Raw genomic sequence first — 25,616 nt, 5'->3', positions numbered from 1 at the left:
GGGGCCTCAGATCCAGCACTGAGCCCCACATTCCCCCCCCTTTCATCAGGTTCCCCCCAGAGCTGAGCCCACCCACCCCAATGTCCCACCCTTGTCCCCCTGCCCATATAATGGGGCTGTGGGTGACTGATGGGGCACAGCAGCTTTCCTCCTCTGAGATGTTTCAGGTGTTCATTGCTTATAAGGATAAAGAATCCTGGGAGAGGCCCCAGGGATCCCCTGGGGAGGTTCCCATTGATTCCCCCCCCCCATAGGACAGCAGCATCTCTCCTAACACACAGGTTTGTTGTGGCCAAAGCATCACCGACGCCATCAAACCTCCCCTCCTCCTGCGCCGTTCCTCCTTTTATTTCATTGCATCGAGCATCTCACACACACAAATATAATAACAATTCGGAGTGCTTTCTAAAATGAAACCCGAAGGGCCGATCCTGAGGCTCTCATCCCATACATACGAGGTGGGGGGGGGTGAGGTGGGGGGGAGGAGGACCCCACTGCTTTCCTTCATCCCCTCGGCCCCACGCTCCGTCCTTTGGCTCCGGGAGGGGGCAACGCTGTTCCAGAAGGATCTGCGGGAGGGAAGGGAGATGCTGGTGAGCAGCGATGGGGGCGGGGGGGGGATCGCAGCTCCTTATTGGGGGGGGCAGAGGCACCAGGATCCCCCTTCACCGCCTTTTAAATGATGCAGCCGCCGTCCCTCCTCTACCCCCCCCTTCCCCCCTGCGTTATTCCTTTCTCCCCCCCCGTAGGAACCGAAGCGGAGCACCGGGAGGAGCTACACCCGGGGGAGGGGGGTCGGGAGCTTCCACGGGGCTATCCAATTTATTGCAACAGCAATAAATACCCCCCAACCCCACACCCCCCCCCAGCACGGTCCTGCCCTGTAATCACAGCGCTCTGCTCACCTGCACCGGGCTCTGCTCTGAACCGCATCCCCTATAACATGTAGATGATGTAGGACAGGATCACCAGGCCGATGATGGCGAAGAACATCAGGATGAAAATATCCAGCATGGCGAGGAGCGAGCAGCAGCCGGGGCTCAGCCGTGTCCCCAGCGCCTTCCCCGACGTCCTTTCTGCCCTCTCCTCTCGTCCCTCAGCCCCGCAGCCCGCAGCCCTACAGCCCTACAGTCCTACAGCCCTACAGCCCTACAGCCCTACAGCCCCGCAGCTCGGAGAGGCGATGCCGATCCCTGCAGCCGGCTGGGAGATAATAGGGTGGGCGCACGCGTGCAGCCCGGCTGCTGCCCCGCTTGGAGCTCCGGTTGCGCTCCATCACCCCGACATCCCCCCTGGGGCTCCGGGGACCCCATGTCAGCCTGGAAAGGGATTCACCCCATGGGGGGAGCGGCTCCCAGTAGAGCAGTGCAGCCGCTCGGTGCCCTGTAAAGCCCCGCATCCAAGTGTAACCCTTTACAGCTCCCTTTGCTTTTGGGTTCTCAACCCATTTCAGTCCGTCTGCATCACCAAAGGGAGCATAGATGGAATGGGAACAGCAGACACAGGTGGGAGAGGCAATAGGGCGAGCAGAGCCACCTACCTCCAAGCCCTCACCCCCTGCTCAGGGTTGGATGCAGCTGCTGAATCCCCCCTTGGGCTGCACTCAGACACAAGGATCTGCAGGGTCCCCATGTCTCCAGGTCCCCCCTGTGTCCCAGGGGCACAAGGGAACAGCGGGCACACTGCAATGACACCAGCACCACGGGCAGGTAGAAACCACACTTTTATTGTGGAGGAAACCAAGAAGGAGGATCAATCTGTTCCATTCGAGGGTTGGATTTAAAAAGGCCAAAGGACGGATTGTTGGGGGGGGGGGACTCAGCCCCATAGGAAGGAGAATGTGAAGACAAACCCCAACCAAGTGGTGGATCCAAAGGAAACACCTTCTAAGCACTGAGACGTGACCAGGGCAGCTGAGAAGGGCGAGGTTTATTTTAACACGTGACGAGAAGCTTTTCCATTTCTTTTTCTTTTTTTAATGTTTTTTTTTTTTTTTTTTTAATTCATTTATTTATTTTAAATACAGGTTCAGGTGCTTTTCAGCTATGAAAAAAGGCAAAAAAGTGCATAAGTCGAGAGAAAAAGGCAGAAATGAAGCAGTAAGAGGTTTGTTTCCCACAATAAAATGGGGGGGAGAAGGGGAGCAGAGACTCAGGACAATGGTTCCAAGGTAGCATTAAAAAAAGGTCTGTATACCAAAACGTGATCACCTGTGTGATTTGGTCCATTAAAAAACGCTTTATTCACATTGACAATCCCCCCCCTCTACTATTTCCCAGACAAGGATGATGAAGGATGGGGTTATGGGGAGGGATGTGGACTCTCTGCCCCCTCCCCTCCTTGCCTGTGTAGCACCGAGTGGACCCTCCAGCCCATGCAGCCCACCCTGGTGGGATGGAGGCAGGAGAGGGGGGGGGATTTTCCCAATGGGGTCCTCCCCCGTCCCATGGGATTGTCCCCAGGCAGAGCTGAGGGCTGTCTGAACTCGGTCACTTTGGTCCTTTGGGACATGAGCACCTGGCTGCAAGGCTTCCAGTTATACCTTCAGCTCTGGGACCTTCCCAGCCTAAAAGGGAAGGGGACAGAGATGTGCTTTGAGATCTTGGTCCACTATGCGATCCCACATCAGCAGCCACCACTGCTGGGGACCAATGGGTGAGAGGTGGGGGATGGCAAAGGGCTCAGGGTACTTAAACCCCCCATCTTCCCACTTCTGGACAGCCCCCAGCACAGTCCCAGTGCAGTAACAGAGCAGAGAAATACATCACACTCAGCCCATAGAGGCACAGGGATGAGGACCCAAAAGGGGAGAACCGGAGCTGCAGGGGGACATGAGGTCAGGGCAGCAGGTGCTCCTGCATGGTGGCACCTCTCAGCCTGGGATGCAGAATGAGGCAGCTGGACCCCCCCAAAAAAGCAGCAGGAGCTGCTCCTGGAACCATTCTGAATCCCAAGAGATATATATTTTTAAAGGTTTTAACCACAAATATCCTTCTGGTTTGCAACACTGAGGACTGAGGGAGCGCAGTAGAAATAGGAATGGTGAACAGAGAGCCAGGGGAAGCAATGGGACGAGATCAGAGCCAGATCAGCGCAGGGAAGGTGCTGCCAGCTGGTCCCCCCCAGCATCCCTCCCTGCCCCCAAGAGGTGGGATGTTTGGTCCTAAGGAAATGATCCTGCTCCTCCCTTCCCTTGCATTCCCAGCTCACTGGGGGCTGGGGGTGGATGTGGGGCAGCCTGGTGTGTGTGCGCCCCATCCCATCCCCTGCAGAGGGGAGGAGGAAGGCAGAAGGAGAAACATTTGGTCCCAGAGCCCCCCGTCATCCCTCGCAGACAGACCCTCAGTCCCGGCAGAGTGAGAACAAAGCTACAATTGGCGAGAGAAACCAGAGGTGGCTGCAGAAACACAAAGAAACCGAGACGTCGGGACACGGCTCCGGCAGAGGGAAGGGATGCTGGGGGAGAGAGAGACGCGAGCACACTGGGGCCATGTTATGGAATGGGGGGGGGTTCAGCTCCAACCCCCTCAGATGGCCTCCACGTAGTTGGCGGGCAGCATCCCCGTGTCACCCGTGCGCTCCACCGTGCCGTACATCCAACCGTCATCGATCTGCTGCACGTTGATGATGGTGTCACCATCCTGGAAGGAGACCTCGTCCTCATCGGCTGCGTTGTAATCGTAGACGGCACGGAAACGCTTCTGTAAGGAGAGAGAAGTCAGAGGGCACGGAGCCCACCATGGGGAACCCAGCCCATAGAAGAGCTGTGCCAGCAGTAGCCATGGGATCAAAGAATCACAGGATCACCAGATGGTTTGGGTTGGGGAAGACCTCAAAGACTGTAGAACCGTAGAATGGTTGGGCTGGAAGGGACCTCGAGGATCATAGGATCAATGAATGGTTTGGGTTGGAAGGGATCTCAGAGATCATAGAGCCATGGGATGGTTGGGTTGGAAGGGACCTTGAAGATCATAGGATCAATGAATGGTTTGGGTTGGAAGGGATCCCAAAGATCATAGGATCAATGAATGGTTTGCATTGGGAGGGACCTCAAAGATCATAGGATCAATGAATGGTTTGGGTCGGAAGAGGCTTTGAAGATCATTAAACCATAGAATGGTTGGGTTGGAAGGGACCTCAAAGACCACAGGACCACATCATGGTTTGGATTGGAAAAGACCTCAAAGATCATTGAACCATAAGATGGTTTGGGTCGAACAGGACTTCAAAGACCATAGGATCAATGAACGGTTCGGGGTTGAAGGGACCCCAAAGACCCCACACTCACCCCCGCTGCAGAGGGTGCACTGCGCTGTGTGGATGCAGGCGCTGCAGGCTCCTTGTAGCCATAGGACTGCGAGGCTGGTGGCTGCTGCTGGTACACTGGGCAAGAAGGATACACCATTAACACAATGACCTGTGGCCATTGGAAGCCCCCAGGTGCTGGGATGGCCCTTACCCGGGTTGCTGGGCTGGACGTGGTGCTGTGGCTGGTGCTGCTCCGGTCGTCGGTAATTGGTGCTTTCCTGGGAGTTCCTACGCTCCATCTCTGCGCCCTCACTGGGGCTGGGGCCCATCCTGCTCCTCTCAAACTCTTCGTGGTATTTGATCTACAGAGGAGGACAAGAGGTACATGGGGAGGACCAAGCAGCCTGACTTCCCCTTGTGCCCAGGGGAAGGACGGCTTCAGGGTCCTGGGGGGAGATATGTGAGGTTTCCAGGCACAGATGCAGCCCCCCAACCCCCTGCACTGCAGGAGCACACAGCAGAAGCACTTTAAGTGATCCCACCATGCAATCACTGCAGCAAAGGGTTAACTCAAAGCCTGGTCGTGATGTAAAAATTAATAGCTGCTCCTGTTAATGAATACCCTGCCATTGGGAAGCACCTGGAGCCCATTTGTCTGCTGGTTAAACAGTGCTATACTGAAGGGCACTCCAGAGGGCTCCCTGCAGGCAGGAGGCAAAGCCTGGAGCAGAGCTGCAGGGACGGGGATGCTGCTGCAGGATTGCACTTCCCCGTGCTCAGAGGCACAGCACTGGGCCCTGCACAGCTCCATCCCCACGAGGGTTTCATCCCTGCATCTACACCCCATGCAAAGGGTGCTTTGGGGCAGCGCTGCAGCTCAGCGTGCAACCCCTGTGCTGCTCATCCCCCCGCAGCACAGAGCCCTGCTGGCACAGCAGGCTGCATGCAGGGGCTGCTAAGTGGGTCACGGCCATGCCAGGCTGGCAGACAGATGCCTGCAGGGCTCTGAATGCCTCCTGTGCAGGAAAATCCACCCAGCAGCCCACAACCCAGGCAAAACCTTCAGGACGGGGGCTGGATGTGTAGATAACACCATGCAGCCCCCTATTGCAGAGCACAGAGCTGCACAATGGGATCAAAAGGAGAGGGAATAAACAGCCGCCTCCAGCCCCACGGGGTGTGCTGTGTTTGTGTGTGTGTATGAGCTCCTTCATGTGGGTTCCCTCTCCTTGCACAAGCATGGCAGCTCTCTGAAACCCAAAAGATTTTGCATGCAAAGCTGCAGCTCTCCAGGCAGACCCAGGGCTCAGTGAGGAACCTCCTGGCTCTGCTGGGCCATGTTTTGCAATAGCTTGGGCTGTTAGATAAGGGCTGTGCACATGACTTTCACCAGCAGCTAAAGGTTAATTAACCCTCTGCGTGCTGCTGGAGGGATGAGCTGCTGCAGGCAGTGGTGTCACTGTGCCCCGGGTCAGCTGCTGTGCAGCAGCATCAGCCACAGCCATCAGAAGTTACTCACGTTGCTGATCTGATCCTGAGTCTTTTTGATTCGCTGCAGCTCCGGGGTATCAGCCACCACGCTGAAGCCTTTCCCCTTATTCTTCTCAAACTCCTCCTTGTAGCGAATCTGGGTGGGATCAAGAACAAACACAGTGAGCCGTGGGGGAACGCAGCGTGTGGAGCTGCTCTGCTCACCCAGATGGACCTCACTGACCCACAGCAGCTCCGTCTGAGTCTTGGGTTTGTGCAGGAGTCCCCTATAATGGATCCACTAACAGCAAAACCGGGCAGTGCCAAGAGCTGAAAGGCAGCAGCTTCCTGTGCTCTGCTCATCCTGTTGCTCTCTCAGCAGGGCTGGGGTCACTTGGATTCACTTTGTGCTTCCTGCAGGCTGTCACTGCATGTCAGTTCAGCCGCAGCTCTCTGCCCATATGTGGGTCCTGAGGGCTCCATGAGCTGCACCCTCTGCTCCCACAGGGGACACTGAGGGACAGAAAAGGCTCAGGATGGCCATGACAGAGCAGGCTGTGGGGCTGGAGGGCCAGCAGAACCAAGCATCCCTATTTGTTTGCCAGATATGGCCATCAGGAGGCTGATTTCAGGGCAGAAGCCTCTGTTTGCCCCAGGCAGTGAGAGCAAGAGCTGGAGCTGGTTGGGATAAGGAACACATCCCAAATGCTGCCATTAGGAAGGAGCAGCCTCTGGGTGTTACACATTGAGCTGCAAATGCACAGCTCAACAAGCAGAAGAAGGAAAGGCAGAGCATCCCCAAGCAAGAAGCTCATCACAGGGCTAAGTACTTTCATTGGCACTCCATACATTCACCCTCCTGAATCTCACCCTTCTCTTTTTGTCCCTGTAACATCCAGCTTAGAGCAATGCAGCCCCGAAGGATCCCATATGGAGCCACCCTGAATGCAAGGGGGGGACGATGCCAGGGTGTGGGGCACAGCGTGTGCTGCAGAGGGGGATCTGCCCCATGGTAATCAGAGCAGGGCAGGGGCACTGGGGTGGTGTTGGGAGGGGAAAACACAGAGCAGGGGACACTGCAGTGCTGCAACCATCATGACAGACAACAGAAGGAGGGGAGGAAGTGCTCAGAATGGGGGCAATTTTCTGCTTCTCCCTGCCCTTAGAAGGCAGCCAGTGCCTGCCCTGTGCTCTGGGTATCTGCAGTGCCTGGGTAGGGCGGCTGCCCCCAAAATGCCCATTTTTAGCATCCAGGGGTGACCACAGAAGGGGAACCCTGCCATTTGCTCACCGCACGTGGGCTACGAGAGGAGGCTGCAGGCGTAAAAGCTGTCACTTTGCAGACACATTTAACAGCACAGGCTGTTATTATCCAGCATCTACAATGACCGGAACAGAAGACGCCCTCTCCACAAACACAAATAGAGGAGAAAGGTGGTGGATCTACATACAGCCCCGTTACCGGTGCACACAACTGGCTCTGCCAGTCCTGCTGGGTGTGGGTTTGACAGATCAGCCCCATTGGGGTCACCCACAAACACAGCTGTGAAGGGAAGCACCGAGCTGCAGAGAGCTCCAGCAGGCAGCAGCCCCATTGAGGACACAGACCCTCCCAGCACCAAAAAGGGTCCATGCACATTGCAGTGGTGGAGAAGCAGGGCAGGAATGGGATGCAGCCTTGCAAAGCACAGCTCTATGTGCCACCAGGTGAGGTCCTGACCCCCATTCTGTTTGTCTTCCAGCGCCTGGCAGCTCCAGGCTCACAGGGAGAGGAAGGGGGGGAGGGCAGTGTCTGCTCCAGGCACATGGAGGGGAACACACTGAGCCTAAAGGATGACTGCTCACACTCACACCAACCCTGGGCAAACCCCAACCCTGTGCTGCCCACCCACTCCCAGCATCGCACTGAGCCAATGCTGACAGCTCGGAGTGGACTCTCAGCCCTTTCCCCTTTGCCTCTTTCCATTGAAGGAAATAATAAAACCCCAAAGAAATTAAAGAGATTCCCAGAGCAGCTGCCACATCCTGTGCTCTCCCCAGGGATGGTGACTCAAGCCAGAACTGCCCATGGATTCATTCTGTCCCACTGCAGCTCTGCCTGCTGCCCAGCCAGGGCAATGCCAACACCCCCAGGAGGAGCAGCACCCAGAGCTCTGCATCAGAGCTGGGGACTTCAGGGACACCCCAGGGCACAGAATGGGGCACGTCTACTCATCTCCCTCCTCTCCAGCCTCCCCTCTTCCCACATCTGTTCATTTCTGCTTTCCAGAGCTTCCAACCCCTTCCAACCTTTGGGTTTACCCCAAATCAGCACCCGCAGAGCGCAACACACCCCTCCTTTACCATCTCACCCCACTGCAATGCTGGGTGCCAGCGGGGAAAATCCCACTGCAGGGCTGGGAGTGCCTGGGGAAGGCAGCTCACAACCACCATAGATGAGTGGAAGAGCAAACAGCCCCCACACCCCATGCATGCCTCTCCTGGAAGCAGCAGAGCAAGAGAAGGCAGCACAATAGGGTGCAGCACAAAGCACAATGCAGCTCACCTGGCTCTGCAGCACAGTGCATGCTTACCTGGCTTTGCAGCTCACTCTGCTGCTTTAGACGCAGGTTCTCGGGGGTGTCTGCCACCATGGTGAAGGATTGCTTCGGGTAGTGTCTGTTTAGGGGGGGGAAAGGACAGCATCAGTATTGGGCACCCACCCCCCTCCATGGCACTGGTACCTTCACCAGAACCTTCAGTTATTATCACTGCTAACATCAGTCTGAGTAAATATCTTGGTTTACACCACCCTGCCTCTGCCCCACTGCTCCCACCACGATGGCTCTGAGGAGCCCAGAGCTTTCTTTGCTCTTTCTGCTGCAGTTTCAGCCACAGACCTCACATTAAGGATATCACCACCCAGCAGGAGCTCCGTCAGCAGAACAGCGTCTGACCCCGGGGCACTTCTCACCTCCACCCATCCCACACCTTGGGTGATGTGCCCAACACGGGGCTGTAAAGCAGGAGAGCCACAGCCCAGCAGCATTCCTGCAGTGCCACACACAGCTTGTGCTATCAACACAGATGTGCAGTGGGGTGAATTCACGCGTGGCAGGAGGTGAACGTCTGACACAAACACTGAATGCCCCCATGGAGATGGGAACACTTCATGCAGCCCTTCCCCCATGCAGGAGGGAGGGAGAGCAGAGGCAAAGCTGCTGGAACGTGGTGGTGGGTTCCATGAGCAAATCCATTGCTGGGCATCAATACATATAATGGCAGCTGTCCCATTTTGGGTCTGGGGGGCACAGAGCAGCAGCACCCCCAGCTCATGTTCACCTCCCTTTGCTCAAACAAACCCTTCTGAAAGCACAGACAAGGCAGCTCTTCTCCTCCATGGCAGCTCTGGAAGGAGGTGAGCAGGGATGAAAATAAACCTGCAGATGCATCTCTGACCCTATAGCAGCCCCAGTGCTGTCCCTGCACCGGGCACCCCACAGCTCCCATGCTGGCAAATGGGGTGAGCCCTGACCTATGGGAGGCTGCAGCCCCATCCCTGCCTGTGCCAAGTGGGTCTGACAGCCCCTTGCTGTGCCCTGAGAGCCACCATAGGGAATTCACCATACACAGAATGAGCAGAGCTCTGCCCATGGCTGTCCACACTGCGGTCAGCACAGCAGGAAACCATCTGCACCGCGACACTGAGACACAGACCTGAGAGCAGCACATACCTCACACAGCAATGCAGGAAGTGAGACAACAAAAATAGACTCCAGAACCACGCTGAGAAAATAGAGAACCCCCATCACACCCCCACACCCCCCCCCACGCACACCCAGAAAGCAGACAAAGCAGATGTGGTTTGCAGAAAGGGGAAAGGAAGCTCAGCAGCAGCTGAGGGGGACAAGGAGCAGGGCTGGATGACAGCAGATCCCCGACCACACTGAGGATATGGTTTAATCTCTGTTTAGATTAATCTGATGGGGGGGGATACAATGCTGTGTGCTCAGGCTAAGCCCCCCATCATGGCTGGGCATGGTGTTGGGGCACAGAGCCCCTTCCTGAGCTTCTTGGAAGCCACCCCTGACTCACACCGAGGTCAAAGACAACAAAACCACTTTTTAAGCACCAAAACCCCCCCCCCCCCTTTGCTGGCTGTGGTGCTGTGCTCAGCCCAAGGCCGGGGGGCAGCAGGCCTGGAGCTGCAGAGCATGGTGTGATGCTGTGCAGCTCCTGCAAAGGGCAAAGGCAATCGCAGCGGTGCAGCACTGAGCTGCATCCTCATCTGTCACAGCTCTCTGCTCTCTGAGCCTAAATCATCCCATTTCCATGGCAACTGCATCCAATGCTCCGGGCATGCTAATAGCACGAGGAAGGGTCCGAGTGTGTGGGGTGTGGGGAAGAGGAAGCCCCCAATGCAAAGCAATGCTACAAATCATCCCTGCCAAGCTGGGGGAAACCATACGGCCATGGCTGTAGGGCAAAATCATCTTCTGGAAGATGCTGATGCCATTCACGGTGTGGGGAGGGATGGAGGAGAGAGGCACAGAACAGCATTGGGTTTCTAATTTGGTCAGGGAGGTTTTGCAGGACCCTCCCCAGGGCTGCAGCCCTATACCTGAGGCTGGGGGCAATAGTGGGATGAAATGCATCAAGTGAGCCACATCCCCCATTGGCTGAGCATCATAGCTGCAGGATCTGCCTGCTCCATCCAAAGGCATCTCCGTGTGCTGGGAAGGAAGGAGTGGAGACACTCAGCACAACCACAGATGTCCACCTCTTTGCAACAGGGAAACCATCTCGCATGCATGAGAATCAGCCACAGCGCTCGCAGCAGTAAATTAAATCTTAATGAGGAAGCCCTGACAGATTGTGTCAGGTTGGGGGAGCGTGCAGGAAGCAGAACTGCACCAGGGATGGGGATGGTGCTTCCCCCCCCCCCTTCATGCTGGGTGCTCTCATGCTCCTCATCCCACAGTCAGACCCATAACTGGTGCAGGTAAGGAAGGTGCTCAGCACCCAACCTGCCTCCTCCAAAAGCCCCAGAGCCCCAGACATGTCGTGCTGTGCTACTAAACCAGGTCAGGGCAGTCTTTGCAGGGTGGACAGAGCCTGTCTGCCTGCTGCATTTGGGACTGTCAGCCCCACAGCACCTGGAGGCAGCTGGGGATTACCAGGGATCAGGGTCTGTCTGCTCTGCACCCCCCCCCCCAGCTGGCTCTGCTGTCTCCCCTCTGCTTCTATGGGGGTGGGAGCTCTCCTGAAGAGCTGCCACAAAGAGCTGCATGGCAGGGGCACAGCAGCTCCTCCTATACACCCCATAACAGCCCCATCATGGAGCCAAGGGGCTGCACTAGGAGTTACACTTCATTAAGGTCAGCAGTGGGATGCTTCTGCAAAACAACAGGAAGAAGACAACGTGTTGCTGCTTTCAGCATGACTCCAAGGCACCTCTGTTGCCATGCACGGCCACTGTGCACTGCATTTGGACAGCAATCAGCGCTTGCAAGAGCTCGGTGCATTGCTTGCTCTCACACAAGGGCCCTAAGCAAATGCTTTGGGCAGATGTACAGCACAACCCCACACCTCCAGGAGGTGAGCATCACCCCACAGCTGCACAGCAGCTTTGGGAACAAAACATAATGCAGAGAGAGCAATAGGCTGAGTGCTGCCAGCAGGCTGCACGGTCACATCCTGCCCATCATGGAGCTGCTGGCTCACAGGGACACACTACAACAATAATAAACTGTTGTTCTTTCTTAAATGAAAGCAGCACCCTGCTACTTTGCAGAGAGCTTGGAAACATCCCACCCCAAAACGGAGCAGGCTGTAGAAGTGGGATCTCAGTTCCTCCCAGTGTTTTCAGGCTGCCAAAACGGCTGGGCCAGCATTCTGTGTGTGCAGCTGCTGCTTTTTCCCAGCATCTGTTCCCAGCCCATAGTGAGCACAGCTCAGCTCTGCAGGATGAGCTCCTCACTGAGGCTGCCCTGGTGCCCTCCCCATGCTGGAGGCAGAAAGGGACCCACAGGCACAGCTCCAGCACAGGGAACCCAGCACTGAGCAGGGGACTGCACTGAGCTGCCTATATGGGGGCTTTGCTCATCTCCCCCCCCTTTCCCAGAGGCTGTGCCAGCACTTACAGAGGGTGTTGCAGTGCAAGCAGCCTGCTCCAAGAACCTGCTTTCATCCACAGTGGAAAGATTTCAATCAAAAGCAAAGCGGGGTGTGCCAAACTGTGAAGTCAGCAGCAGCAGCTCCTGGAAGCAGCACTGCTCATCCCACAGCCACTCCATCCCTGTCACCCCCCCACCCCAAACAGAGCACTGCCTGTCCACTCCCCCCTCCCAAGTGTTGTTTATGGGAGCAGAGCCGGCATTGCAGCACTACTGGGTTTTTTCCACAAGGTCTCTGGCTCCAGGCATGGATAAGTAAGGTTGGAAACACAACAGCCACCAGCAACCCAGCCCAATGGGCTCTGCAATTGAACCCCCCCATGTAGGGCTGGGGGTATTGCTGCTGTGCATGGAGCTGCATTAAGGACCCCCCCCCCATCCCCAGCAGCACCCTGACGACAGGATTGTGTTTCTCAGCAAACACGCTCACTCACCATCTGCTCTGTGAGCAGTGCTCAACAATAGGACAGTGTCTGCATGGGCACCCAATACCTGCAGCAGGAGAGCGCAGCCCCTCCTCTAAACCCCAGGGCTGGAGGGGGGTATGAGAGCTTCCATACACCCACCCCTCTCCATGTGGAAGAGGGATTTGGGGGGCTCTTCCCCAAACACTCACTGCCCACCCCCACCTACCCACAGCACAGGGGCTCTCCTTGCACCCAGTGCCACACAAACACCCAGGCACCCTCCTGGCACACAGTTGTTCCTCTTTTCCTTCCTTCCCCCCCCCCCACCATCAGTCTGAGGGCTCGCTGTGTTAAGAGAGGTGACTGCTACCAGATGGAGCACTGCTCAGAGCCAAGAACGCATCACTGAGGCTCCTCTTTTTCCAAGAGCCCCAGGGGTGTGGGACAGCACTGCATGGAAAGCAGAAATGGGGTTATAAGGGGGGGTCCTTAGGGTCAGCAATGGAAAGGGAGGTGTTGGGGCTGTTAGTGGGGGGGACAGTGCTCCCCCATTGCATTGCACACTGCACACATAGGGCAGCACAGCTGGGTGCAGCTGTGGTCACACAGCAGATGGAGGGAGCAGGGACTGGCACACTTACACCATGTACTTTTGGCACAGCCCAGAGCCCCTCGGTGAAGGGGAAAATGCAGTTTCCCCTCCCTTTGCCAGCACAAGGGATACAGGGCTGAGCCAGCAGCAGTGCCCCATGCAAACCCAACAAGGGGGGGGGCTGAGTGAGCAGCCAAGGAGCAAACCCAGCAGCGCAGGGGGTGCTGGAGCAGGGCTGTCTGAGCTGAACACATTCAGCACAGCAATTGTTTAGAGATCAGCAGGAATTCAGGCAAGCCCACAGCAATATGATGAAGCCTGGCCTCGTCTGGAGGTGCTCTCAAGGGAGATGAGCAGAACGATCACATAACTGGGACAGGGCAGAGAAACCCTTCTGCTTCTCCAGCAGCCTCTGCCCCTTTTGCAGCTCAGCTCTCCTCCAGCCCTGATTTGGATACAGCCTTTCCTCTGCCTCTGATTCCACCTCCTGGAGCTCAAGGTGCTCCTATGGGATGAACCCAGCTCCAAACACCACCAGCAGCACCCGGCTGCATCACAGGGAGCCCAGAGCTTCAGCCACCCAAAAGCTGCACCCGGATTGATTGCAGGGCAATGGCAGAGCAGGAGGAAGCCCGGCCCTCTTCCTTCTGCTCTCTTGAAGAAAGAAACTTCGGAATTTGGCAGAAGGCCACAGCTCAAACAGAGCAGACCCTGTGCTCAGCACAGCAGCCGCTCCCCTGCCAGAGTAAACGTTGCTGTTCCCCCGCTCCTGCAGGAGGGTGGAGGATGGAGGACGGCACCAGCAGCACCAGGACCCCCCCTCTTGGGCTGCCCCCATGTCCCCATGCCCCTCTCCAAGGCAGCACGGACCCCTGTGCTCTGCCCCACAGCATTGGGCAGCACAGCCTCAGCCCTGCATTAAGGCACGGCTACATGGAGCAGGAAGGGCACAGTGTGATGTGGGTCTCTGTGGGAGAATCAAGGCTTCCAGAGTGGCTGTGAAAGAGTTAAGGCCACAGCCAGCATCAAAGGCAGCTCTGGAGCAGAGGGGGTTGAGAAACTGAGATGGGTTGGGGTTGCGCAGACTCCTTGGAATCTCAGGAATTTCCCATTATTATCCCACTTCCCTTTACAGCAGTAGAGGGAAGGAGCAGAACAAGACCCCAGGTCTGTAGCATGGATGGGGATGGGCACATCCCAACCCATGGGACACACAGAGGAGGAGGCTTTGGCTGCAATAAGGACTGCTGAGGGCTCTCATGCCCTACAGGACACAACCACCCCCAGGGGGGGACACAGGGCACCATCTCAGCCCTGTAGGATGACCAGGGTTGTGTCGCCACCACCACCCATTGCTCCCAGCAATAACAGAGCTATAGAAGAGGGTTTTGCTGCAGCATCACTGTCTGACTGACAGCCCTATTGCTTCTCCTTTCTATTCTTAGACATTAATATGGTTAATACCCATCTTACAAGGATGTTGTCAGGATTAGAGTTTTTAAAGCACTCTGTGAATGGAGCTCGCTACCCCAGTGCTAAGCAGCAGCACATCATCTAATTTTCCCCCTAAGACCCGTCGATGTATAAGAAGCAGCTACAAAAGATCTCATTGCAAAGCTGCTTTATAGACATTAAGAAACACACGCAGCAGAGTCTTGTTCACCTGCAGACTGAACAGGGTTGGCTCCCAAGACACAGCCAGAACTCATTATCCCACCCCCAAATGCTGCAGAGCAACAGAGAATGGTCCCATGGAACCACATCAGAGCTCCAGGACCCCATATTTGGGGACATAAGGAAATCAACCACTGAATAGGGAGGAGAGTCCCACATCCCCCCCAGCACTCACAGCCCTGACACCCCCATGGCAGCACTCACGCGTTGCAGTAGGGCTTCTTCTCGTAGCCCTTGTAGTTCTTCATGTTGAGGGTCATCTTGCAGGTCTCGCAGTGGAAACATGCTTTGTGCCAGAACTGCAAACAGAGGAGAGGAGCATCAGCACCAGGCTCTGTTTTAATGGGACACGGCCCTGCTCTGCATGAAACTCAGCCCAGAGATGGCAGTGCTGACAGTGCTCCCACCATCAAAGGACAAGCAAGTCGCCTTCTCCCAATGCATCTTATCCCAACACAGCAGCAGCATTGATGGCTTCACCTTACAGCAGTGTGCTGCTTTATCTCCAGATCAAGAATTCACAGGGCTAGGCTGAGGAGGAGATAGAAGGCTCCTCCTCACACAGGCACTCAGCAGAGCCAGCAGCTGCGGTTTGCAGCTTCAAAGGTACTGCTGTGGGTTTTAATGCTGATGGGAGCCCAGAGCTGGGCAGGAGAGTGGGTCAGGTGGGGCTGCAGAGACACCCAGCACAGGGAGTGAGATGATAGAGATAAAGAAGCCCCTCCATGAGCATCACTCAGTCCAACATGGGTGTCCAAAAGGTCCCCCCCATACTCCGTGCCCTCCCCAAGCCCCATGGGTCACCCTATGCACACCTCAAGGCCCTCTCTTCCCCACTGCTGGCAGCACATTATCAGTGCAGAGCTGGAGTGATAAGGATGAGCAGCCTGATGCTGGGGAAGGGGGTGTGGGCATCTTCCCCCAGCCCTGCTCCAGCATCCCCCACATACCCCACCTGAGTGCCACGCACAGACTCACAGCAGCACAGCTCTCCTTCCAGCTGACACTCAAGGTTAAAGCCTCAAAATTCAGATCACAACCCCGACATTATTGACTGCAGCATCTAATGAGCTCTAAAGACACTTTAGGGCCGTGCTCTGACCCATGGGCTGGAAGGAGCCCTGTGAGCACAGCTCAGAGCAGCTGTAAGACCCCTCTTAGGGGTCTTGGGGTGCTTGGCATCCTCAGCACAAGGTGCCCAAAAGACCCCACAAAGACAGAAGGAAGAAGCAGAACCAAACCAGCACCCAGCACAGCAGCACCCAGAGCTCTGAGTCAGGCGATGCAATGAGCAAACACAGGGCGAACAGCTGCTGTTGGTGCTACAGTTTCCACCCGTAATGGTTGTTTTTTCCACCTTGGAGCTTTTCTAAGCATCTGTTTCCACTGCTGGCTCCGTGCTCTGCTCCTACAGGAGCAGCCCTGTGCCACCCACCCCCATTGCCACACCCCGAGCACAAACACAGCCCTCGGCGCTGTGACTCAGCGGAGCAGGACAACTCACCGCCTCTCAGTTGCTCAGAGCAACGTATTCGAGCTTTTTCCTCCTGCGAGTTCCTCCCCGATAGTTCCTCCTCGGCTTCCTGCTGACCGGCGGCCAAGCAAAAGGAGCATCACACAGCGCTGCCCTGTGCCATCTCACCCAGCTCTTATCCTGCTCACTCTTCCCCTTCCCTCTCCCCTGTGCTTTCAGATGAGGGGGACCAACAATCCTCAGAGCATCCCACAAGTTCCAGCCCTATAACAACACCAACACACGCAGCCGAGCTGCCTGCAGCCCTCAGCGCTGCCACCTCCGAGCATCACCTTGCCCCAGCACGGCACCGTATGCACAAACCCACCCCAACACCACAAAGGAGCAGCACAACAGGCACAGGAACAGCAGCTCTTTGTGCTTCCCATCCCCTCACCCTCCAGCAAAGAAACGAGGCCACGCTGCAAATAGCTTTTTCCAGGAGCACTGATGGCTCTGCTTTGCAGTTCCCAGGTTGAGCAGAGCTGCACGGTGCTGCACCCCCATGGGCAGAGCTCTACCCGGAGCTGCTCTCCTGGGCAATCAATGCACAGAGCCCCATTGACACTTGCACGCAGCAGAACGGGGATGGAGCTCAAAGCTGTGTGCACCCACAGAGCATCCTTCTACTGCACCACTCAGGACCCAAAGGATGAAGGCGACACCGGGGGAACCCCGCTGTGTTGGTGGCCAGGTTTAACAACCTAACAGCAAATCCCAGCTTGGTTTCACAGTCACCCCACAACAGCACTATAGGGACCCTGGGTCTCTCCCCCAGCGGAAGCATCGCAGCCCTCAGCCTTGGCAGGGACCCTTCCCCCCCAACGAGGGGCTGCTGAGCGGGGCTGTGGTTCTTGGCAAAGCATCGCCCACCGGCACCGGGAGACACAGCAGCACTGAGACCCCAACCAAGCGGCTCAGCCCCCATCCGACCCAGCTAAGGACCTCGGATCAGTGGCTAAAGCATCACCCGCACATCGCTGAGCACCGCACCGCTCCTCCCGCAGCGACCCGTCGGGTTTGATGCGGGCAGAGCCGCCCTTCAGACTTTGCTCGGAGCTGACACACGCACGTTGTAAAAGCACCACGATCGGGTGGTGCTTTCCGGGAAGCTCGTAGAGCCGCAGGAAGGATTAATACGGGGGGGTGGGTTGCATCAAGCGAAGCCCCCACAGCCCCGCACGCACAGCGGCTGTACCCGCATGAGAGCAGCGCAGGGCTGGGAGCATAGGAGGAAGCGGATCCCCCCCATCCCCCAATAAACCCCCTCCAGGACATCCCCGGGGGGGGGGGGGGGGCTGTATAGACAGAGCCAGTTCTCAGCTTGGAACAAACGGGGGGGTCTATGGGATACAACACTGATGGATCAACGTCGGCCGATTCCCAGCGTCAGGAAAAAACCTCATCCGTGAAAAATGCGGCCCCGGGGTCTGCACGGCTCAGGAATGTCGCTGCGCGGATCGGCGCATTCCGAGACTTACTTATTTTAGAAGCTGCTGGAGCGCCCCTGAATGGGGGGAAGGAGGGGGGCGGCTCCGGGGGTCCCGTGGGGGCACAGAGACAGATCGCTACACCCTCCCCCCATCTCACATCACCCTCTCGTCGAGGCCGGAACATCGGCACAGAAAAGCTTTATTCTTAACGTGAAAAGTCTCCAAAGCGATACTGAAAGCGAGAGAGAGAACAAGGCGAACCGCACAGCTCCGGGGACGCGCCCGTTGGAACCGGAGCTTAAAAAGAAACCCCCCCCTTTTGCTAATGGGATCCAGATGGGTTCCGCCTCGTTGTGCTGCGGGACACGGAGATCGCGGTGGACGGGGGTTGGGTTAAGGGGGATTGGGGGGGGGGGGGTTCGGGATGTCTCCCCCCGCACTCACCTTATATCCAGGCAGTTTCACCTTCTCGGTAGGATACACGATCTTCCCCGCACCGGGCGCAGTTGGGGTTCATGCCGCCCCGCTCCCCCCGCCGCCTCGTCCGTCCTCTGGGCCGCCGCCCGCGGAACGAGCCCCTAAATATAGGGGGGGGGGGGGGGGAGGAAAAGGAGGAGGGCGGACGGGGGCGCGCGGGGCGGGGGCGGCAGCGCGCTCACACCCACGCGCAATCGCCCCGCCGCCCTCATGCGCGCTCCCGTGTCCCTTTGCACGCCCCCCCCCCACGGGTGCGCGGCCCCGGAACCACAGCCACGCGCTTTGCTCCTCGGGCCGCTCCACGTGTCGCATTCCCCCCCCCTCGACATACACCCGCACAAGGAAGCGACGAGCTGCGGCCGCCGCCATCCGGGGGTATAGCTCAGTGGTAGAGCATTTGACTGCAGATCAAGAGGTCCCTGGTTCAAATCCGGGTGCCCCCTCGTTGGGATTTTAGCTTTTCCCTCCTATACATCCCATCCCATCGCATCCTCAGCCGCACCGCGATGCTCCGAGGGCGGTTTATTCTCATTTAGCTCATTTAGATCAGGGGCAGCTGCCGTCAATGCTCACAACGGGGCAGTGCCATCACAGAGCTGCTATCAATGCTCATAACGGAGCTGTGCCATAACGGAACTGCCATCAATGCTCATAACGGGGCTCCACCAGCTCCAGCCCTTCAACCCCCCCCCAAATCGCTTTGCTTTGAGCCCGGCTCCATCCGTCTCCCTTCATACACCGACCTAAAGGCGCTGTGTGTGCCCTGCATCCCTTCACCCAGCTCATAGCTGCAGTTATTAATGCTAATTAATAATGCTAATTAATAACCCCAATCAATATTCAATCCCCATTCTAATATCGCTATAGAGCCCATAGGAACGCAATAAAGTCAGCTCCCATATACTAACATGGAGCGGGGGTATAGCTCAGTGGTAGAGCATTTGACTGCAGATCAAGAGGTCCCCGGTTCAAATCCGGGTGCCCCCTCTTTTCTTTTACTCCCACCCTCCGCTCTTTCTGTCTTTATTTTAGAACAAATACACCTAAAAAAAGAGTTTTTCAGCCTAATTCGCTGGCGTTGATCACTCGGTTGCCGCTCCCGGTTCTCCCGGTTCTATTTATAAACGCCTGCAGGGGGCGCCGGTTCCGCTCCGTTTCTTATCACGTGACCTCCCATCACGTGACATCCGCTTGGGGGACGTTCTATTTCCCAGCGTGCTTTGCGCGCCTCCGTCTCTTCCGGTGCCAAGATGTCGAAGCGAGGTGAGGCGGCTGCTGGGCCTAGTCGGGATCCGGTGCCATCCGCCGCCCTGCGGTGTGTGAGGGGCTGCCGAGAGGGGCGAGGAGGATGATCGGGTGGTGCCGATGATGTACCGGGTGTTGATGATGATGTACCGGGTGCTGATGATGCATCATACGGGCCTGGGCCTAACCAGGAGCGGTGTGAGGCCTACCCGGTAGTACAGGCCGCACCCGTTGTCCCATAGGCCGCAGCCCCCTGTCACTTTATGGCGGTGAACTCACTGCTCTCCTCTGCCCGCAGGACGCGGAGGTTCCTCCGGAGCGAAGTTCCGCATCTCCCTCGGTCTCCCCGTTGGAGCCGTGATTAACTGCGCTGATAACACAGGTGGGTGCCCCCGTGTTATGGATGGGACGGGGTGTAAAGCCGGCAGCCGGGGGGGGGGGGGATGCAGCCGGGGGTCCCTTATGTTGCTGCGGATGGGCAGAGCAATGCGGTATCACTGTGTTTCTATGGGTGATGGGATGGGGGTCCCTGCAAGGGGAGAATCTGGCCATGGATAATGAGCTTTTCTCTTTACAGGTGCCAAGAACCTGTACATCATCTCCGTGAAGGGGATTAAAGGGCGACTGAACAGGCTGCCAGCAGCTGGAGTGGGTGACATGGTGATGGCGACTGTCAAGAAGGGCAAACCAGAGCTGAGGAAGAAGGGTAAGGAGCAGCCGGGCCTGCTGTGTCTGCATGGCATTCCTCAAAGCATCCAGGCAGCTCCTGCTCAGTCTATCTGCATCTCATTGTCCTCCCATGGGATGGAGGGGGCAGGTTTTGCCTTGTATTCACATAGGAAAGGATCAGAAGGCAGATGTCCCCTTCGTGGAGTGTTTGTTCCGCCCTTCTCAAAAGCACTCGTTGGGTCTTTGTGCCGTGGCTCAGTGAGTTGTCGTGGAAGGGCAGAGAAAAGGGCATCGCTTTTGGGTGAAGTGGCAGCTTGTGCTGTTTGTTTCAATCAGCGATGTGACACGGCCTTGGGAAATGGGGGGTCTCCCCCTTTCCTCCCCCCCCACAAGAGCTGGAATTGCTGAGTGCCATCTCTGAGCTGACACACATAGAAGTAAGGCTGAGCATCATCTCCAAACAGAGATTTTGCCACCAGTTTTTAAGTGGAACACTGAGAAGCTGAGAATAGGAGCGAGCGAGGTGTCAGCCCTGCTGATCCTATGGGCTGCATTTTGTGAGCCCAGGGTGTAATTCAGCTCCTTGCAAAGGTGTTGGGAGGGGAGTTAAGTGTTGGGTTGTGCTGTGGGTGATGCTGAAGAAGGCTGATGTGCTGTTGTGTCTCTTGGCAGTGCACCCAGCGGTGGTCATTCGGCAACGAAAATCATATAGGAGAAAAGATGGAGTGTTCTTGTATTTTGAAGACAACGCGGGTGTCATAGTGAACAATAAAGGTGAAATGAAAGGTATGGGAAAGCAGAATCCTGCATTAAGCCTAAGAGAAACATGGGCTGGGGTTGGTGTGCTTGGTTATAGGAGGGCTTTGCTCACCTGGGCCAAGGACCTGGGTTCTATTTGGACCTGGGAGAACACAACCACATTGACTGAGCTCTGATGTGCTGTTATTTCTTTCCTCCAGGTTCAGCCATCACAGGCCCCGTGGCCAAGGAATGTGCAGATCTGTGGCCCAGGATAGCCTCCAATGCAGGAAGCATTGCGTGAACACGCGTGGAGATGGAAATAAAAAGTACTTGTACCAAAAAATGGTGTCTGCCTTGTTGTTAGGATTCGAGTTGGCTCCTGGTGGTGCTGGGGGGGATTCATGAAGCCTCAGATGTGGGTGGGTTCAGCAGGAGGAAACTGGCTGTGGAGCTGAGGTGGTGATTAGTCTTAATGAGGCAGAACCATCAGCATTTGGGGGGTGTTTGTAATTGAACTGGTCCAAATTTGGCGTGCAGTGATGGAGGCTGGGAGCTCTGAAAGGCCTTGTACACAAACTTTGTGCCTCTCCATTTTCCTCCAGGACGAGAGATTGAACAGCTCAGAGAGAAGTGATTCTGAAAGGGGGGGAAGCTACACCTGGATGTGATGAGCCCCCTGTGCAGGTTGTATGGCAGAGCACACTAAAATGATCTCTTTAGTCCTTGCTGAGGACAATACAAGGACACATGGAGCCCACTGCTGTCAGCTGAGGCGGTGGCTGTTTGCACGTGCCTCAAAGCCTCGATCAGTGGTGAAACAAGTCGTCAGGTCACTGGTTAATTGCAGGAGCTGGGGGCTGATGTGACTTTAGGGTTCATCTGAAGAGCTTTGTGATCAGAGCTGCAAGGCAGGCATGGAAGAGCCCCCTAACCCATGTTGGATCCCTTGTAACTAGAGCAGAGCCACAGATGGATTTCTGGAGACTAAAAGCTTTGCTCCAAAAGCACCGTGGTCTGATGAAACAATCTGCTATTTTGTGGTAAAAACATGATAAAAACCTTACGGTTTTATGCTGGGTAAGCTGTGCAGAGGGTGGGGATATGGGGAAGGGGGTTGGGTATGTTGAGCCCAGCTCCTCTATGGGGCAGGTGAGTTGTGGCCCCTTCCTAACAGACCTGATGCCCTGTGAGCATCCAGCAGCTGCTGTAGGTGATGCTGCATTGCTCCTTGAGGAGAGACCACCTTTACAATCAGCAGATAACTCCTTACAAGTAAGAAACGAGCCCTAAAATGTGTCCTCACCTGATCTGTTTGTTTCCTAACAGCTTCTGCTGTGTTTTTAGCAAGGCTTTTTGTTGTCCCCTAAGCAGGGCATGGCACAAGTCAGCTTTAAGTCATTGGATGTTGGCTTCCCTTCTCCCCTACACTGTAGGCAGACAGGAGGGGAGGCAGGGAGGCTTTGGACACTGCAGGAGGTGTGGAGTGAGGCAGCAGCTCTGGTTGATTTGTGTGCTGAGAGCAAATAGAGGCAAAGGTGAGTGCTTCCAATGGTGCCATGTGTTCTTTGTGGTGAGACAAAGCAAGCAGGGATCCCATTATTTGTTCTTCCAGAGCTTGTGTGTGTGTATATGTGAAGTTTAGAGGCTGATTAAGCAGAGGAGGTGGTTAATGACAGGGATGTTGTGTGGGAAGCAGAGCTGGCAGTGCAGGCAGTGGAATGCAGCAGAGCTGCTGTCAGTGACCACAAAGGGCCTCACCTGGCAGGTGCTGGACAGGTGGGGGTATAGCTCAGGGGTAGAGCATTTGACTGCAGATCAAGAGGTCCCCGGTTCAAATCCGGGTGCCCCCTCCCCTTTTTTTCCTCTTTTTTCTGCCCTACAAGTTGCTTTTCAGCTTCTCCATTGACTCTTTCTCCCCTCAGCTGTCTGCTGGCCATGTCCCTTAATGAATGCAGCAATGATCAGTTGCCAAGAAGTAGATGGGCTTCATCAAGAGAGGACTGGCAGTGGATTGTTGGTGAGCACAGACCTCAGTGTTTCCTCCACCATTTCCTTTTGCACTGGCAATAATTGGCACAAATTGATCCACTTTTGGGATTACTCAGAAAATCCATGCTGGGTATGCAGCCATCAGCAGGGGGTATAGCTCAGTGGTAGAGCATTTGACTGCAGATCAAGAGGTCCCCGGTTCAAATCCGGGTGCCCCCTTGGGTTCTCCTTTTTCTCATCATCCTTTAAGGACTGGAGCTGTGAGAAGCACAGCTGGATCAATTTTACCTCCCTGTGAGGTTGTTGAATACAGCTCTGCATCTCCAGTAAGGCTTATTCTTCTTTGGGGAGGGCTATATCCTTTTAAAGCAAGGTTTCTTCTCTCTCTGGCCTTGTTGCTTGTTTCCACATGACAGAACAACACAAATCACAGCCAGAATTGCTTCATATTAATGTTCTCTGAGAGCCTGTTGCCTTGACTCTTGGCAGCAGCTCCCTGTTGGAGGTAATGTGTGTATTGGGACACACGGGGATGCATCAATGTAAGCAGCTGGGATCAAATCTGAGCTCTGAGCTTAGACTGCTTTAAAACCACCTTGCAATGGGGTTGTTTCAAGGGGGTATAGCTCAGTGGTAGAGCATTTGACTGCAGATCAAGAGGTCCCTGGTTCAACTCCAGGTGCCCCCTCTTTACCTTCTTTTCCTTCCATTTACAGACACAACCTGGCAGTGACTTTATTGCTCTGAGATCTCACCAATCTCCTGACTTTAATAAGAAAGTCTCACTTTTCTATTCTTTTTCCCCTTTGGTTTAGCTCACCAATTCACATACACACAATGAATAACACGATGCTGGCGTGGAGAGGAAGATCTTGTTTTTCCTGTCTGAATAATTACCATTAATTAATAAGAAGCAAAACGTCCTTCTAGAAACAGGAACCTCGACTCAAGTGGGTTTTGTGGTGCAGGGAGGGATGCAGGAACTCCGTGCCCCGGAGGGGATTCGAACCCGTGACCTCACGAACCGCAGGCAGACGCGTTGCCACTGAGCCACGCCCCAGCGCCGGGCCGCCCGGGGCGCGGAGTTTGGCGGGCTCCCGTAGCCCAGCGGCAAAGCGCTCGGCTGGGAACCGGAAGGTCACGGGTTCTAATCCCGCACAGAGGAACGCGAAACAGAGCGAGTGACCTGTAGCTACGACCTCGACACCATTAAAGTGCGTTTACCTCGGGTTTATCTCACATAAATCCTTAATTATTATATTTCTTTTCCCGATCATAACGGGAAGCGCCGTTGTCGTATCCATCCGCTGTCATCCAACCGGCAACGCCACGACGGATGTGACGCATTAAGCAAGCGACGCGCGGAGCAGGCGCGTGTTGATGACGTAACACAGCTTCCGGGTTAGGCCCTCAGGCCTTCCTTAAGGGGATCAGAGGGAGCCGCCATCTTGGGCTTGGGATAAGTATGAATGGGGGAAGGTTGAGGGCTAGTGGGGCGGTGGGGCCTGTACTCGGTGTTGTATGTTGGGTTTGGGGTGTTTAGGGTTAAACCTGCGGCCTAATAACGGCCCGGGCCCGGCCTGAGGCTGCAGAGACTCGTGACTCATTCTTCCTGTCTTTAATTAATTAAGTTGTTAATTAAGTGTATTATTCAGCTGTGATGTATTTGCTGCTGGTGTTATATGTACATTTACTCCATTAAGTGCTGCTGGAGATCCCATAGAAAAGCAGCATCAGTATTGCTGCACATTCAAACAGCAAATAACCTGTTTCCAGCCTCATTTCTCCATGTTGGATCCATGTTATAGGCTGCAATGCTTTGGAATGGTTGGCAGAAATCTGCTTTTCTGCCCAAAATTGGCCCTTTCTCTCAGGTTTATGCATAGTTTGCTCTCACCCTGACACAGAAGGTTTCCAAACTGTTCTTTCAGATCTCACCTTTTGTTCTTTCTCACTTTGCCTGCAGTAAAATGCTCAGACATCCAGAGGAGGGTGAGCAGTGGATGAACTCTGTACCTAAAGGGCAGAACACAGGCGCTATAACAGAAGACGTCTGGCTGTTGCAGGTACGTGTCCATCTCACAGCTCTTCACAAGGGTTTACCTGGAGTCAAATGCTTTGCACAACATTTTAATGGCACTACAATTAGCTGTAAGTGGTTGGGTGTTTGCTTTCCCTTTAGCTCAGGCTTTAGGCTGACAGCAGGGGAGGCTGCAGGCAGTGAAGGAGCTGCGGTGTGAAGCAGCAGCTGTAGGAAGTTTGTGTGCTGAGGGCACACAGAGATATAGGTGAGCACCTCCAAAGGTGTTCGGAGGTGGGTGGTGCCATGTTCTTTCTTTCATTGTGAGATAGAGAAAGTGGGGCCTCATTAGTTTGTTCCTTCAAGAGCTTGTGTGTGTGTGTGAAGTTTAGAGGCTGATTAAGCAGAGGAGGTTAATGAAAGGGATGTCGTGTGGGAAGCAGAGCTGGCAGTGCAGGCAGTGGAATGCAGCAGAGCTGCTGTCAATGACCACAAAGGGCCTCACCTGGCAGGTGCTGTACAGGTGGGGGTATAGCTCAGTGGTAGAGCATTTGACTGCAGATCAAGAGGTCCCTGGTTCAACTCCAGGTGCCCCCTTCACATGATGGACTTTTTTTTTGTCCATATAAGAATCATAAGGAGCGTCCCTTCTTTTGTTTTGCTGTGCATTTCCAATATTCCATATTTATGACACTGAGCATTCATCCAAGGATATACAGCCAGAATCAATATCTGTGTCTGTGTAAAGGCATTGTGCCAGTTGATGGGCCATAGTAGTTATTGGATCAATGAGGAAACTGCACAGGTTCTAGCCTGTGTGATACCTATACAGTGTAGTTGTCTGTAATACTGGTTGTCTGGGCTCTGTGAACTTGGGCTTTTTAATGTTCCTTGTCTGCTTGTTTATCCATGGGGGTATAGCTCAGTGGTAGAGCATTTGACTGCAGATCAAGAGGTCCCTGGTTCAACTCCAGGTGCCCCCT

At 55.3% G+C, this 25,616-nt stretch overlaps 2 protein-coding genes and 8 non-coding genes across 11 annotated transcripts; 9 read left to right on the top strand and 1 right to left on the bottom strand.

The window, feature by feature from the left end:
* Positions 1-1,710: 1,710 nt before the first annotated feature.
* LASP1 (LIM and SH3 protein 1) lies at positions 1,711-14,881 on the bottom strand. 2 transcript variants are annotated; one of them, XM_032440882.1, is made up of 6 exons: positions 14,751-14,881; positions 8,292-8,376; positions 5,768-5,875; positions 4,460-4,610; positions 4,289-4,383; positions 1,915-3,701 (listed from the first exon to the last, which is right to left on the bottom strand). In XM_032440882.1, exons 1-6 carry the CDS (start codon positions 14,804-14,806, stop codon positions 3,528-3,530), a joined length of 669 nt encoding a protein of 222 aa, XP_032296773.1. In that variant the 5' UTR covers positions 14,807-14,881; the 3' UTR covers positions 1,915-3,527. The 2 variants fall into 2 exon arrangements, with proteins under 2 accessions (XP_032296774.1, XP_032296773.1); XM_032440883.1 differs by lacking the exon at positions 8,292-8,376 and having other exon boundaries at positions 1,711-3,701; positions 14,751-14,846.
* Positions 14,882-18,340: 3,459 nt separating this feature from the next.
* TRNAC-GCA lies at positions 18,341-18,412 on the top strand. Its single transcript has one exon. It is a non-coding gene; the product is annotated as a tRNA-Cys (tRNA).
* A 472-nt stretch (positions 18,413-18,884) lies between these two features.
* On the top strand, positions 18,885-18,956 carry TRNAC-GCA. Its single transcript has one exon. It is a non-coding gene; the product is annotated as a tRNA-Cys (tRNA).
* A 146-nt stretch (positions 18,957-19,102) lies between these two features.
* Positions 19,103-20,967, top strand: RPL23 (ribosomal protein L23). Its single transcript, XM_015885959.2, has 5 exons — positions 19,103-19,232; positions 19,513-19,596; positions 19,792-19,920; positions 20,556-20,669; positions 20,843-20,967. The coding sequence occupies exons 1-5, from the start codon at positions 19,220-19,222 to the stop codon at positions 20,923-20,925; spliced, it is 423 nt and encodes a 140-aa protein (XP_015741445.1). The 5' UTR covers positions 19,103-19,219; the 3' UTR covers positions 20,926-20,967.
* On the top strand, positions 20,099-20,232 carry LOC116652424. Its single transcript, XR_004305433.1, has one exon. It is a non-coding gene; the product is annotated as a small nucleolar RNA SNORA21 (small nucleolar RNA).
* Positions 20,968-22,402: 1,435 nt separating the features above from the next.
* On the top strand, positions 22,403-22,474 carry TRNAC-GCA. The gene has a single exon. It is a non-coding gene; the product is annotated as a tRNA-Cys (tRNA).
* Positions 22,475-22,760: 286 nt separating this feature from the next.
* On the top strand, positions 22,761-22,832 carry TRNAC-GCA. The gene has a single exon. It is a non-coding gene; the product is annotated as a tRNA-Cys (tRNA).
* Positions 22,833-23,229: 397 nt separating this feature from the next.
* On the top strand, positions 23,230-23,301 carry TRNAC-GCA. The gene has a single exon. It is a non-coding gene; the product is annotated as a tRNA-Cys (tRNA).
* A 1,857-nt stretch (positions 23,302-25,158) lies between these two features.
* Positions 25,159-25,230, top strand: TRNAC-GCA. The gene has a single exon. It is a non-coding gene; the product is annotated as a tRNA-Cys (tRNA).
* Positions 25,231-25,544: 314 nt separating this feature from the next.
* On the top strand, positions 25,545-25,616 carry TRNAC-GCA. Its single transcript has one exon. It is a non-coding gene; the product is annotated as a tRNA-Cys (tRNA).

Source organism: Coturnix japonica, chromosome 27, assembly GCF_001577835.2.
Source record: "Coturnix japonica isolate 7356 chromosome 27, Coturnix japonica 2.1, whole genome shotgun sequence".
Lineage (NCBI taxonomy): Eukaryota > Metazoa > Chordata > Aves > Galliformes > Phasianidae > Coturnix > Coturnix japonica.
Note: the sequence above shows the minus strand (reverse complement) of the source record. Positions and strands in the feature narration are given on the sequence as shown.